General features: G+C 35.2%; 3 protein-coding genes across 3 annotated transcripts; all 3 read left to right on the top strand.

The window, feature by feature from the left end:
* The first annotated feature begins 219 nt into the window (after nt 1–219).
* On the top strand, nt 220–2949 carry LOC136850995 (uncharacterized). Its single transcript, XM_067124969.1, has 2 exons — nt 220–591; nt 883–2949. Exons 1-2 carry the CDS (start codon nt 220–222, stop codon nt 2947–2949), a joined length of 2439 nt encoding a protein of 812 aa, XP_066981070.1.
* Nucleotides 2950–5349: 2400 nt separating this feature from the next.
* Nucleotides 5350–7320, top strand: LOC136850997 (uncharacterized). Its single transcript, XM_067124970.1, has one exon. It carries the CDS (start codon nt 5350–5352, stop codon nt 7318–7320), a length of 1971 nt encoding a protein of 656 aa, XP_066981071.1.
* A 1924-nt stretch (nt 7321–9244) lies between these two features.
* Nucleotides 9245–10213, top strand: LOC136850998 (uncharacterized). Its single transcript, XM_067124971.1, has one exon. The coding sequence runs from the start codon at nt 9245–9247 to the stop codon at nt 10211–10213; it is 969 nt and encodes a 322-aa protein (XP_066981072.1).
* The last annotated feature ends 4732 nt before the right edge of the window (nt 10214–14945 follow it).

A 14945-nucleotide genomic window follows, 5' to 3' on the forward strand; every position in this document is an offset into this window, starting at 1 on the left:
CAGTGAGCTTGATCAGCAGAAGTTACTCTTTTTGTGGTATAAGAATGTTAAGAAGGGGATTTCTCTATAATTGCCTACAAAAATGTCCGTCTTCCCTTTGGACTTCGATGCAGTCCTACAATTTTGATGTTGGCTCTTTTCAAGATTTTAGTACTGGATAGCAAGAATGATAATCCTAGACTAAGAAATGCAAAATGTATAATGTATCAGCTATTCTATATGGACAATGGTGGATTTACTTGTGAATCATCCGAAACCTTGAATTGGATGTATGAGATTTTACAGGATATTTTTGGTCCTTACAAAATTGAACTACAGCAGATGTTTTCTAATGATTCTACACTACAAGATAAAATTGATGGAGAAAATATGCAATCGGATTTAGGATGCAAGAAATCTGAGATGGAGGTGAAATTACTTGGGATGATCTGGAATCGTAGGAGTGATACAATTTCAACCAGGAAATTGTGCCTTGATGAAAAGGCTACTACAAAGAGGGAAATTTTGCAATCCATTGCATCTAATTATGATGTTTTCAACATAAATGGTCCTCTTCTTAACAGAGCTAGACTTTTATGCAGGACTTGCAATGTGAGAGAACGCTCGGATGGGATGCACAACTTAGAGACTTTCAACAAAAGGAATGGAGAAATATTGCAAACCAAGTAAATTCTGCTCCTGTTTTTGAGCTTCAGAGATGTGTTGGTGAAAGGACAGATGAATATAAACTTGAGGCTTATGTTGATGCTAGCAAAAGAGTTTATGGAGTTGTTGTATATTTATGCAATATGAGAAGTGGTGAAAGAAGCTTTGTATTAGCGAAAAACAGACTCATTGGATCCAAATTGCATGAAAAGTCCATTTCCTTCACTCGAATTACAGGCTATATGTTTGGGTACAGAGGTTTTGTTGGATACCTATAATGAACTGAGTGGCACACAGTGCCTGGTGCCCATCAAAATAGTTGACTTGGGGCTATTCTCAGATAGTTTTGTTGCCCTGTCGTGGCTTAAGTCCTTTTCTCATAAGTTTGATAAAATGCAGAAAAGGTCAGTGTTCGTAATGAACAAACTGAATCATATAACAAAGCTATGTGAGGGGAGAAGTGTTGGATTCTCATTCGTGAGTGGAATGGACAACCCAGCTGACAAAATTACACGATGTCTGTCATTCAAAAGCTTAATGAAGTCTAATTACCATAAGGGTCCCAATATACGTGATCTCGATCAAGCTAGTAAGAGTGACATTTTAGGTTTCAAGGTACCAATGGTCGAGAATTTAGAAACCATTGAGGCATATAGTGCATCAACCAGTATAAAAGAAAGCCAAACTGTAAAACTAGAGCACTTAATACCTCTAGATAGATATTCAAATATGGATAAGTTGATATCTACACTTGCGAAAGTTCTGGAATGCTGGGATCGATGGAAAGGGTTTATAAACAAGTCACATGGCTTTGATAAGAAGGACCTCCGCTCTAAGGCTTTGATTCAAATCATCTCTAGGGATCAACAAATAAATTTTCCAGATGTTATTGACTATTTAAGTAGCAACTCTAAAACCAAGATGGCTATGCCTAATTTGATATCACTGTTGAATTTGTATCCAGACACTCATAATTTAATAAGAGTGAATTGTAAATTTAATGAGAAGCGCAGTGTAACCAACCAAACTTATCCTATTCTTTTATCAAGAGAGAGTACTCTAACAAAACTTATTATATTGGATGAACATTTGCTTTTGAAACATGCTGGTTGCTATGCCCTTTTGACAGAATTACGCAGGAAGTTCTGGATACCAAAATTCTTCTCTACAGTTAAGAGGATTCTGAAGGAATGTGTTGTATGCCGGAGATATAACCAAAGACCTGTCAAACTTAATCAATCAGCCTATAGGGAATTTAGATTGAGTCCATCTGATAAACCTTTTGGTAATGTATATCTTGATTATTGTGGTCCATTTTATGTGAGACAAGGGAAAGATAAAGTCAAGGTTTGGATCCTTGTTATTTCATGCATGTTCACACGAGCAGTTAATCTTAAGATCTGTATGGATATGACAGTTGAAGAATTTTTGCGTGCTTTGTCACTACATTCTTTTGAATATGGAGTTCCTCAGTTTATAGTAAGTGATTTGGGTACGCAAATAGTAGCAGGAGCCAATATTGTTCAGGATTTCTTGAAGGATGCTGAGACTGTTCAGTATTTAACTGATAATAATGTTGAGAAAGTCCATTTTCAGCAGTACTATAAGGGTTGCAGTCAGCTTGGAGGATTGGTTGAGAGCGTAGTCAAAATGACCAAGCATATGATACAGAAGTCAATCAGAAATAATGTAATTGAATTTAGGGATTTTGAATATCTTGTTTGTCATGCTGTACATTTGATCAATAGGAGGCCTATTGCATTCAAGGAAGCATTAAGAGATTGTTCTAATAATGTACCAACCCCTATAACGCCAGAGGAACTTATTCATGGATATTCATTGGTCTCTTTGAATATTATTCCTGCATTACAAGCTGACCCTGATTCTGATGAGGATTTTCAGGTTGATTTTGATGCTGTACATAAAATTAAAACATCTTATGAGAAGCTGAAACATGTTAGAACTAACTTGCTGGAAATCTATCATCGGGAATTCATGAACACTTTAATTAAACAAGCTACTGATAAGAAGGATAGATATGCTCCTGTAAACCATAAACAAATCAGTATCGGCGATATTGTGCTGATTAAGGATGATGGATATAAACCTGTTAATTATCCTATGGGAATTGTCAAAGAAGTTTTCAAGAATATCAACGGAGAGGTAACTGCTGCAAAAGTTCTGAAGGGTAAAACCAATGAAATAACTAAAAGGCATGTTACTTCTTTAATACCACTCTTGAGGAAGGAGTCTGATGAGGATGCTGTAGCATCAGATGATGATGATGAGGATGCTGGATGCTGATAGCATCGAAAGAAGAGACTCAAGCATGGACGTTTCTAGAAAACGTCCACTGAGAAAAAGCTGCTGAGATATCACGGCAAAAATTCAAAAGCATTCTAAACGATGATATTTCAGACTAAATATATATTTTTTCTTTATTTGATCAAATTTACACAATCCTTATGTAAAATTTGATTTCTTCCCCGGGAGTGTTGAAAAATAACACTAAGTTATTTTTTGTTTTCTGTTTCTTTTTTTATAATATGGTAATTTGGTAAGTTTGTAAATGATTGTTTTAATTTTAACTTGCATTTTAAGTATTTAAATATTTTTTGTTTACATAAAATGATGACAATTCCTTAATAACCTGTTAAAAATTAAGATGGTTTGGGTCGTTGAAGAGATTTGCTGCTCGTTATACATTTCTTACAGAAAGGAGAAGTGGACGGCTTTTAATGAAAATGAATGTAGTTCTTAGCCATCTTCACCAGTGACAACATTGGATTTACTTACCTTTTTATCGTCATGGTGAAAAAATAAGTGATCGGTACCATGGATCCGCATCTTACGTTACCTTCTGCTTGGAAGCCTTATCAAGAGCCAGCACAGCAATTGTGATTTGTTGCATTTACAAACAGCATACACGGACAGTATGGGTTGTGAGGTACGTCATCATTTTTAAAGGTCATTTAAATTTTATGATTTATAATCCATAGTTCATTTAATAATGAAAGTCCCTTGCTTTGCTTTTTAGCCCCCACAAATAAATATACCCTTGGATAATATTTATATCATTTACAATTTTTATGGGATTGCCATATTATAATTTCCCAGTCATAGTTAAGAGATTCATTTATCTGCAGTTACTTTGTGCTGGTTAGATAATTTAAGTGTTGTATCATATTTTGGTATTTTCTCATTTTGCCACTTTTATGTTAATTAGTCGTTTATTTACATTCGTTGTTTTTATTACTTAAGTGGTTATTCGTTCGGCCTTACTGTAATTTTGGCTTGTTGTATACAAGTAATATACTTAATACGCAAAGTGGACCATTGCCTTTGGGTAATTATTATTTGGTAGTGTTAAGTGAAATCCATTATTGATACAATACATATATTTGAATGGCATTCCTGTGTTTAAATAATTTATTATTGATTTCGATAGTTTAAATTACCATTTGAAGTGTAACTGATATTTGGTATTTTATATTTATCTAGGGGTTCTTGAAAATGGTAATTGGAAGTTGGAGATGCTTGACCATCGCTTTGACCTCCATTTAAGGCGATCATCTTCGACAGCAGCAACAACAGCATTGGTTTTAATTTGAGCAGCAATACATGAAACCATTTTATTATATCTTATTCAATTTCTTAGTTGTTCTTTAATTAAAGTTTTTAAAGTTCATAATTTTATGAAGGTTTCATTAAAATAAGAAAATTGCTCTTTGTATTAATTTTCCAATTACGTAGTAAATTTTTCGAGATGGCGCCCAACGTGGGGCTTAAGTAAGGTGCTGTTTTTGCTGTCTGGTTAGCTTCCGGGTTGGGGTTTCGTTTGTTTGTGGGTCCATGGTCTATCCTTTACATTTTATTGAAATGAGTATAGAATTAAAGACTCGTAAATATATTCGTGGCCAAGTAACGCGGTTGTTTAATAAACATGATAAATTCACGAGTATGAATAAAACTGAGTGCAAGGCTGTTCAAATTAAACTGGTTTCGTACAGTGATCAGTTGAACAGTCTTAATACTGTAATCCAGAAGTCTTTGTATGGAGACGGGAATAATGACGAGGAGTTCTTATTAGAATTGCAGTCTTGTGATGATTACTCAGATAAATTAAATACCTGTTTTGCTGTTTTGCAATTGATGGATTCTAAGCCTGAGGCCAAGGATTCTGAGACCGCAAGAAGTCTCTTGAAGAGTCCTGTAGTTCCACTTCCGGTTTACGCTAGCACCGAAAGTGAAAATGTTGAAAAATTTCTTGTTGAGTTTGAATCGGCTATTGCCACATATTCTTACACTGAGAGGGATAAACTATTACTTCTCAAGCAACAGGTATCAGGCAGAGCCTCAATTTTGCTCGAGAATCTTGAAATTTCAAAGCAGACTTATACTGATGCTAAGAAATTGCTTAAAGAAGCACTGGCTTCTCGTTCGCTGCAGAAATTCAATGTAATTAAGCAATTAAGTGAAATGAAGCTTGAGTACGGTACTGATCCTTTTTCCTATATTGGAAAAATTACTAATGTAACTGAAACTTTTTCTACATTGGAAATCAAAGTAGATGATATTTTGCAGTATTTCATCTGGCAAGGCATGAATGAGTCCTTTAAAGCTCAGCTGGTAAATGTGACTAATCATGTACGTCCCTCACTTGAGGAGATAAAGGAAAAATTCTTTGAAGCATCTGAACGTTATATGGACCTCACAAGAAAGTTTAATGAAAAGGGGAGACAAGGAGGAAAATCTTCTACATCACTTGCAGTTAATGTTAAATATGAGGATAATGAAACTAACAGAATTAGTACTGCTGACGCCGCTTCTCCGAGGAAAAGGTGCACTCTTTGCCAGGAAAACCATGCAACACATAAGTGTATAGAATATAAAGAACCAGAGCATAAGCTGAGACGCTTAGAAGAACTTAATGGTTGCAAGAAATGTGCTAACATTGGACATACCACTGACAAATGCAAGTTTAAATTCTTTAAGAAATGCTATTTTTGTAAGGGTTGGCACTTTTCATTTTTGTGTGATCATCAAGGTGAAAAATCTCATGATGAAAAACTACAGGTGAATGGGAGAGGTGGCAAGGAAGTAAAAGCAGGGAAATCAAAACACAGGGAAACCTCGAGTGATGTGATGATTATAACTAAGGCTTTGCATACCTCTGATGGCGCCTCTGTTTTGCCAACTTTTACCTGTGAAATGTTGAATGGAGCCCTTGTTCGAGGTTTAAAGGACTGTGGCTGTCAGACCAGTTTTGTAACTGAAAAACTTGCATGTGATAATAAGTTGAAAGTGTTAGAAGATAATGTCTCTTTAACAGTCAATGGTTTTAATTCAAGTAAGATGTATAAATCCAAGATAGTTGAATTAAAGTGCAACTTTGATGATAAGGCTTGTGTAATACATGCATTGTGTGTGCCAAGCATAGATATAAATTTGTCATTGCCAGGAATTTCAGAAGTGGCCAGGGCCTTTGCCAAAAAAGGCTTCAAATTAGCTGATAAATATTTGACTGATGGTAGTGATAAAATAAAGGACATTGACTTGATACTTGGTACAAATGACGCCCATTGTTTATTGGATTTTTCTGTACAATTTGGCGATGATCACCCATCTGTTTATTTGGGATCATCGGCAGGAGTGATGTTAATGGGTAATGTCAAGATTATGCAACAGAATCTACCTTATCTTTCAAAGGATTTTTCTTGTTCTCGGTGTTCAGAGCATTCATGCTCTGTTGCCGATTATGAGGAAACATGTGAGTTAAATGGAAACAAATCCCCTGTATTTAATGGCATAGATGAATGCTGCAAGTATATTGGATTTGGTAGTTCTATGGGTGAGCCAAGTGGCTTAAGTTTGGAATGCGATGTGGAGGTTCAAGCTAACTTCGCTATTCTAAATGAAAAAGGTATGATTGAAGAATCAGAGCTGAGACGTGCAACTGATGAGATGCTGCGGTCTGTGTATGAGAAATCTATTTGTGAACCAGACCATGAAGATGGAAACTTGGTGTCAGATTGTAATGGAAATTTGATTAAGTTTACCCTTGATAACGCAAGGAGAAACGAGGAAGGAAGGCTAGAGATGCCTCTTCTATGGAATGAAAAGAGCTGTCATTTACTTGGACGGAATTTCGACCTTGCAAAGGCAGTATTGAGATCCAACACGAGAAAATTACAAAGGAACAAGGCAAATTTGGAACTTATGAATGAAAATTTTAAAGAACAAGAGGATCTTGGAATAATTGAAAGAATACCAAATCTAGAAAGGTACATGGATGAGCATCCTGAGTGCAGTTTTTTAGCACATATGGGAGTTTTTAGGCTGGATCGGGAAACAACAAAATGCAGAGTTGTTTTCCTGTCCAATGTTTGTGAACCTAGCAGGTCCAGTGTGATGACGGTCAATCATAATCAGGCTATGTATGCTGGCCCATCACTCAATCAGAAGATAACGTCTGCATTGCTTCATTTGAGATTCGGATCTAAATTACTGATCTTCGATATTAAGAACGCATTCAATCAAATAGCACTCAGTGAGCTTGATCAGCAGAAGTTACTCTTTTTGTGGTATAAGAATGTTAAGAAAGGGGATTTCTCTATAATTGCCTACAAAAATGTCCGTCTTCCTTTGGACTTCGATGCAGTCCTACAATTTTGATGTTGGCTCTTTTCAAGATTTTAGTACTGGATAGCAAGAATGATAATCCTAGACTAAGAAATGCAAAATGTATAATGTATCAGCTATTCTATATGGACAATGGTGGATTTACTTGTGAATCATCCGAAACCTTGAATTGGATGTATGAGATTTTACAGGATATTTTTGGTCCTTACAAAATTGAACTACAGCAGATGTTTTCTAATGATTCTACACTACAAGATAAAATTGATGGAGAAAATATGCAATCGGATTTAGGATGCAAGAAATCTGAGATGGAGGTGAAATTACTTGGGATGATCTGGAATCGTAGGAGTGATACAATTTCAACCAGGAAATTGTGCCTTGATGAAAAGGCTACTACTAAAGAGGGAAATTTTGCAATCCATTGCATCTAATTATGATGTTTTCAACATAAATGGTCCTCTTCTTAACAGAGCTAGACTTTTTATGCAGGACTTGCAATGTGAGAGAACGCTCGGATGGGATGCACAACTTAGAGACTTTCAACAAAAGGAATGGAGAAATATTGCAAACCAAGTAAATTCTGCTCCTGTTTTTGAGCTTCAGAGATGTGTTGGTGAAAGGACAGATGAATATAAACTTGAGGCTTATGTTGATGCTAGCAAAAGAGTTTATGGAGTTGTTGTATATTTATGCAATATGAGAAGTGGTGAAAGAAGCTTTGTATTAGCGAAAAACAGACTCATTGGATCCAAATTGCATGAAAAGTCCATTCCTTCACTCGAATTACAGGCTATATGTTTGGGTACAGAGGTTTTGTTGGATACCTATAATGAACTGAGTGGCACACAGTGCCTGGTGCCCATCAAAATAGTTGACTTGGGGCTATTCTCAGATAGTTTTGTTGCCCTGTCGTGGCTTAAGTCCTTTTCTCATAAGTTTGATAAAATGCAGAAAAGGTCAGTGTTGTAATGAACAAACTGAATCATATAACAAAGCTATGTGAGGGGAGAAGTGTTGATTCTCATTCGTGAGTGGAATGGACAACCCAGCTGACAAATTACACGATGTCTGTCATTCAAAAGCTTAATGAAGTCTAATTACCATAAGGGTCCCAATATACGTGATCTCGATCAAGCTAGTAAGAGTGACATTTTAGGTTTCAAGGTACCAATGGTCGAGAATTTAGAAACCATTGAGGCATATAGTGCATCAACCAGTATAAAAGAAAGCCAAACTGTAAAACTAGAGCACTTAATACCTCTAGATAGATATTCAAATATGGATAAGTTGATATCTACACTTGCGAAAGTTCTGGAATGCTGGGATCGATGGAAAGGGTTTATAAACAAGTCACATGGCTTTGATAAGAAGGACCTCCGCTCTAAGGCTTTGATTCAAATCATCTCTAGGATCAACAAATAAATTTTCCAGATGTTATTGACTATTTAAGTAGCAACTCTAAAACCAAGATGGCTATGCCTAATTTGATATCACTGTTGAATTTGTATCCAGACACTCATAATTTAATAAGAGTGAATTGTAAATTTAATGAGAAGCGCAGTGTAACCAACCAAACTTATCCTATTCTTTTATCAAGAGAGAGTACTCTAACAAAACTTATTATATTGGATGAACATTTGATTTTGAAACATGCTGGTTGCTATGCCCTTTTGACAGAATTACGCAGGAAGTTCTGGATACCAAAATTCTTCTCTACAGTTAAGAGGATTCTGAAGGAATGTGTTGTATGCCGGAGATATAACCAAAGACCTGTCAAACTTAATCAATCAGCCTATAGGAATTTAGATTGAGTCCATCTGATAAACCTTTTGGTAATGTATATCTTGATTATTGTGGTCCATTTTATGTGAGACAAGGGAAAGATAAAGTCAAGGTTTGGATCCTTGTTATTTCATGCATGTTCACACGAGCAGTTAATCTTAAGATCTGTATGGATATGACAGTTGAAGAATTTTTGCGTGCTTTGTCACTACATTCTTTTGAATATGGAGTTCCTCAGTTTATAGTAAGTGATTTGGGTACGCAAATAGTAGCAGGAGCCAATATTGTTCAGGATTTCTTGAAGGATGCTGAGACTGTTCAGTATTTAACTGATAATAATGTTGAGAAAGTCCATTTTCAGCAGTACTATAAGGGTTGCAGTCAGCTTGGAGGATTGGTTGAGAGCGTAGTCAAAATGACCAAGCATATGATACAGAAGTCAATCAGAAATAATGTAATTGAATTTAGGGATTTTGAATATCTTGTTTGTCATGCTGTACATTTGATCAATAGGAGGCCTATTGCATTCAAGGAAGCATTAAGAGATTGTTCTAATAATGTACCAACCCCTATAACGCCAGAGGAACTTATTCATGGATATTCATTGGTCTCTTTGAATATTATTCCTGCATTACAAGCTGACCCTGATTCTGATGAGGATTTTCAGGTTGATTTTGATGCTGTACATAAAATTAAAACATCTTATGAGAAGCTGAAACATGTTAGAACTAACTTGCTGGAAATCTATCATCGGGAATTCATGAACACTTTAATTAAACAAGCTACTGATAAGAAGGATAGATATGCTCCTGTAAACCATAAACAAATCAGTATCGGCGATATTGTGCTGATTAAGGATGATGGATATAAACCTGTTAATTATCCTATGGGAATTGTCAAAGAAGTTTTCAAGAATATCAACGGAGAGGTAACTGCTGCAAAAGTTCTGAAGGGTAAAACCAATGAAATAACTAAAAGGCATGTTACTTCTTTAATACCACTCTTGAGGAAGGAGTCTGATGAGGATGCTGTAGCATCAGATGATGATGATGAGGATGCTGTAGCATCAGATGATGATGATGAGGATGCTGTAGCATCGAAAGAAGAGACTCCAAGCATGGACGTTTCTGAAAACGTCCACTGAGAAAAGCTGCTGAGATATCACGGCAAAAATTCAAAAGCATTCTAAACGATGATATTTCAGACTAAATATATATTTTTTTCTTTATTTGATCAAATTTACACAATCCTTATGTAAAATTTGATTTCTTTAGGGAGTGTTGAAAAATAACACTAAGTTATTTTTTGTTTTCTGTTTCTTTTTATAATATGGTAATTTGGTAAGTTTGTAAATGATTGTTTTAATTTTAACTTGCATTTTAAGTATTTAAATATTTTTGTTTACATAAAATGATGACAATTCCTTAATAACCTGTTAAAAATTAAGATGGTTTGGGTCGTTAGAGATTTGCTGCTCGTTATACATTTCTTACAGAAAGGAGAAGTGGACGGATTTTAATGAAAATGAATGTAGTTCTTAGCCATCTTCACCAGTGACAAATTGGATTTACTTACCTTTTTATCGTCATGGTGAAAAATAAGTGATCGGTACCATGGATCCGCATCTTACGTTACCTTCTGCTTGGAAGCCTTATCAAAGCCAGCACAGCAATTGTGATTTGTTGCATTTACAAACAGCATACACGGACAGTATGGGTTGTGAGGTACGTCATCATTTTTAAAGGTCATTTAAATTTTATGATTTATAATCCATAGTTCATTTAATAATGAAAGTCCCTTGCTTTGCTTTTTTAGCCCCCACAAATAAATATACCCTTGGATAATATTTATATCATTTACAATTTTTATGGGATTGCCATATTATAATTTCCCAGTCATAGTTAAGAGATTCATTTATCTGCAGTTACTTTGTGCTGGTTAGATAATTTAAGTGTTGTATCATATTTTGGTATTTTCTCATTTTGGTGCTTTTATGTTAATTAGTCGTTTATTTACATTCGTTGTTTTATTGTAAGTGGTTATTCGTTGGTCTATACTGTAATTTTTATTGTATACAAGTAATATAATTAAAGAAAAAGTGGACCATTGCCTTTAGGTAATTATTATTTGGTTGTGTTAAGTGAAATCCATTATTGATACAATACATATATTTGAATGGCATTCCTGTGTTTAAATAATTTATTATTGATTTCGATAGTTTAAATTACCATTTGAAGTGTAACTGATATTTGGTATTTTATATTTATCTAGGGTTCTTGAAAATGGTAATTGGAAGTTGGAGATGTGACCATCGCTTTGACCTCCATTTAAGGCGATCATCTTCGACTGTTTTGCAATTGCATTGGTTTTAATTTGAGCAGCAATACATGAAACCATTTTATTATATCTTATTCAATTTCTTAGTTGTTCTTTAATTAAAGTTTTTAAAGTTCATAATTTTATGAAGGTTTCATTAAAATAGAAAAATTGCTCTTTGTATTAATTTTCCAAGTGTAAATTTTTTCCACTTAAAGTAAGGTGCTGTTTTTGCTGTCTGGTTTTCGGGTTGAGGTTTCGTTTGTTTGTGGGTCCACTAGCACATTTTATTGAAATGAGTATAGAATTAAAGACTCGTAAAATATGTTGGAACGCGGTTGTTTAATAAACATGATAAATTCACGAGTATGAATGAATTTCAAATTAAATCAGTGATCAGTTGAACAGTCTTAATACTGTAATCAGAAGTCTTTGTATGGAGACGGGAATAATGACGATAGTTCTTATTAGAATTGCAGTCTTGTGATGATTACTCAGATAAATTAAATACCTGTTTTGCTGTTTTGCAATTGATGGATTCTAAGCCTGAGGCCAAGTATTCAGACCGCAAGAAGTCTCTTGAAGAGCCTGTAGTTCCACTTCCGGTTTTGCACCGAAAGTGAAAATGTTGAAAAATTTCTTGTTGAGTTTGAATCTTGAAATTTTCACTGAGAGGGATAGACTTATACTGATGCCTCAATTTTGCTCGAGAATCTTGAAATTTCAAAGCAGACTTATACTGATGCTAAGAAATTGCTTAAAGGCTTCTCGTTCACTGCAGAAATTCAATGTAATTAAGCAATTAAGTGAAATGAAGCTTGAGTACGGTACTGATCCTTTTTCCTATATTGGAAAAATTACTAATGTAACTGAAACTTTTTCTACATTGGAAATCAAAGTAGATGATATTTTGCAGTATTTCATCTGGCAAGGCATGAATGAGTCCTTTAAAGCTCAGCTGGTAAATGTGACTAATCATGTACGTCCATCACTTGAGGAGATAAAGGAAAAATTCTTTGAAGCATCTGAACGTTATATGGACCTCACAAGAAAGTTTAATGAAAGGGGGAGACAAGGAGGAAAATCTTCTACATCACTTGCAGTTAATGTTAAATATGAGGATAATGAAACTAACAGAATTAGTACTGCTGACGCCGCTTCTCCGAGGAAAAGGTGCACTCTTTGCCAGGAAAACCATGCAACACATAAGTGTATAAAATATAAAGAACCAGAACATAAGCTGAGACGCTTAGAAGAACTTAATGGTTGCAAGAAATGTGCTAACATTGGACATACCACTGACAAATGCAAGTTTAAATTCTTTAGAAATGCTATTTTTGTAAGGGTTGGCACTTTTCATTTTTGTGTGATCATCAAGGTGAAAAATCTCATGATGAAAAACTACAGGTGAATGGGAGAGGTGGCAAGGAAGTAAAAGCAGGGAAATCAAAACACAGGGAAACCTCGAGTGATGTGATGATTATAACTAAGGCTTTGCATACCTCTGATGGCGCCTCTGTTTTGCCAACTTTTACCTGTGAAATGTTGAATGGAGCCCTTGTTCGAGGTTTAAAGGACTGTGGCTGTCAGACCAGTTTGTAACTGAAAAACTTGCATGTGATAATAAGTTGAAAGTGTTAGAAGATAATGTCTCTTTAACAGTCAATGGTTTTAATTCAAGTAAGATGTATAAATCCAAGATAGTTGAATTAAAGTGCAACTTTGATGATAAGGCTTGTGTAATACATGCATTGTGTGTGCAAGCATAGATATAAATTTGTCATTGCCAGGAATTTCAGAAGTGGCCAGGGCCTTTGCCAAAAAAAGGCTTCAAATTAGCTGATAAATATTTGACTGATGGTAGTGATAAAATAAAGGACATTGATAAAACAAATGACGCCCATTGTTTATTGGATTTTCTTGTACAATTTGGCGATGATCACCCATCTGTTTATTTGGGATCATCGGCAGGGGTGATGTTAATGGGTAATTGATTATGCAACAGAATTACCTTATCTTTCAAAGGATTTTTCTTGTTCTCGGTGTTGAGCATTTTTGCCGATTATGAGGAAAATTTGAGTTAAATGATCATCCCCCTGTATTTAATGGCATAGATGAATTTATTTGGGGATCATGAGCCAAGTGGCTTAAGTTTGGAATGCGATGTGGAGGTGCTATGCTATTCTAAATGGGTATGATTGAAGAATCAGAGCTGCGTGCAACTGATGAGATGCTGCGGTCTGTGTAGAAATCTTTCAAGATGGAAACTTTTCAGATTGTAATGGAAATTTGATTGTTTACCCAGATGCCTCTTCTATGGAATGAAAAGAGCTGTCATTTACTTGGACGGAATTTCGACCTTGCAAAGGAAACATGAGATCCAAATGAAAAAACAAAACAAGGCAAATTTGGAACTTTAATTTTAAAGAACAAGAGATCTGAATGAATACCAAATCTAGAAAGGTATATTGAGCATTTGCAGTTTTAGCACATATAGGTTTTAGGCTGGATCGGGAAACAACAAAATGCAGAGTTGTTTTCCTGTTCAATGTTTGTGAACCTTAAGTCAATCATTGGCTAATGCGATGTCATCACTCAATCAGAAGATAACGTCTGCATTGCTTCATTTGAGATTCGGATCTAAATTACTGATCTTCGATATTAAGAACGCATTCAATAAATAGCACTCAGTGAGCTTGATCAGCAGAAGTTACTCTTTTTGTGGTATGATTAAGAAAGGGGATTTCTCTATAATTGCCTAAAAATCTTCCCAGATGCAGTCCTACAATTTTGATGTTGGAGAGATTTTAGTACTGATGAGAATGATAATCCTAGACTGAAATGCAAAATGTATAATGTATGCTATTCTATATGGACAAATTTCTTGTGAATCATCCGAAACCTTGAATTGGATGTATGAGATTTTACAGGATATTTTTGGTGAACCATTGAACTACAGCAGATGTTGAATGATTCTACACTACAAGATAAAATTGATGCCAGAAAATTGAAATCTGAGATGGAGGTGAAATTTTGGGATGATTAAGTGATACAATTTCAACCAGAAATTGTGCCTTGATAACGCAAGAGAGAAATTTTGCAATCCATTGCATCTAATTATGATGTTTTCAACATAAATTGTCCTCTTCTTAACAGAGCTAGACTTTTATGCAGGACTTGCAATGTGAGAGAACGCTCGGATGGGATTCTAGAGACTTTGGAATGAAAAGCAAACCTGTCATTTGAACTTGATAAATTTGACTTATGTTATGCTAGCAAAAGAGTTTATGGAGTTGTTGTATATTTATGCAATATGAGAAGTGGTGAAAAAGCTTTGTATTAGCGAAAAACAGACTCATTGGATCCAAATTGCATGAAAAGTCCATTCCTTCACTCGAATTACAGGCTATATGTTTGGGAAAAGGTTTTGTTGGATACCAAATGAACTGAGAACAAGTGCCTGGTGCCCATCAAAATAGTTGACTTGGGGCTATTCTCAGATAGTTTTGTTGCCCTGTCGTGGCTTAAGTCCTTTTCTCATAACTTGATAAAATGCAAAA

Source organism: Macrobrachium rosenbergii, chromosome 23 (genome assembly GCF_040412425.1).
Source record: "Macrobrachium rosenbergii isolate ZJJX-2024 chromosome 23, ASM4041242v1, whole genome shotgun sequence".
Lineage (NCBI taxonomy): Eukaryota > Metazoa > Arthropoda > Malacostraca > Decapoda > Palaemonidae > Macrobrachium > Macrobrachium rosenbergii.

What these genes read in the sequence shown, in the direction of transcription:
- LOC136850995 (XM_067124969.1), top strand. Translation starts at nt 220, where the DNA reads ATGGACAATGGTGGATTTACTTGTGAATCATCCGAAACCTTGAATTGG. An exon ending in TTTTATGCAGGACTTGCAAT is followed by an intron (nt 592 to 882) that starts GTGAGAGAACGC and finishes CTCGAATTACAG; the next exon opens with GCTATATGTTTGGGTACAGA.
- LOC136850997 (XM_067124970.1), top strand. Translation starts at nt 5,350, where the DNA reads ATGGACCTCACAAGAAAGTTTAATGAAAAGGGGAGACAAGGAGGAAAA.
- LOC136850998 (XM_067124971.1), top strand. Translation starts at nt 9,245, where the DNA reads ATGACAGTTGAAGAATTTTTGCGTGCTTTGTCACTACATTCTTTTGAA.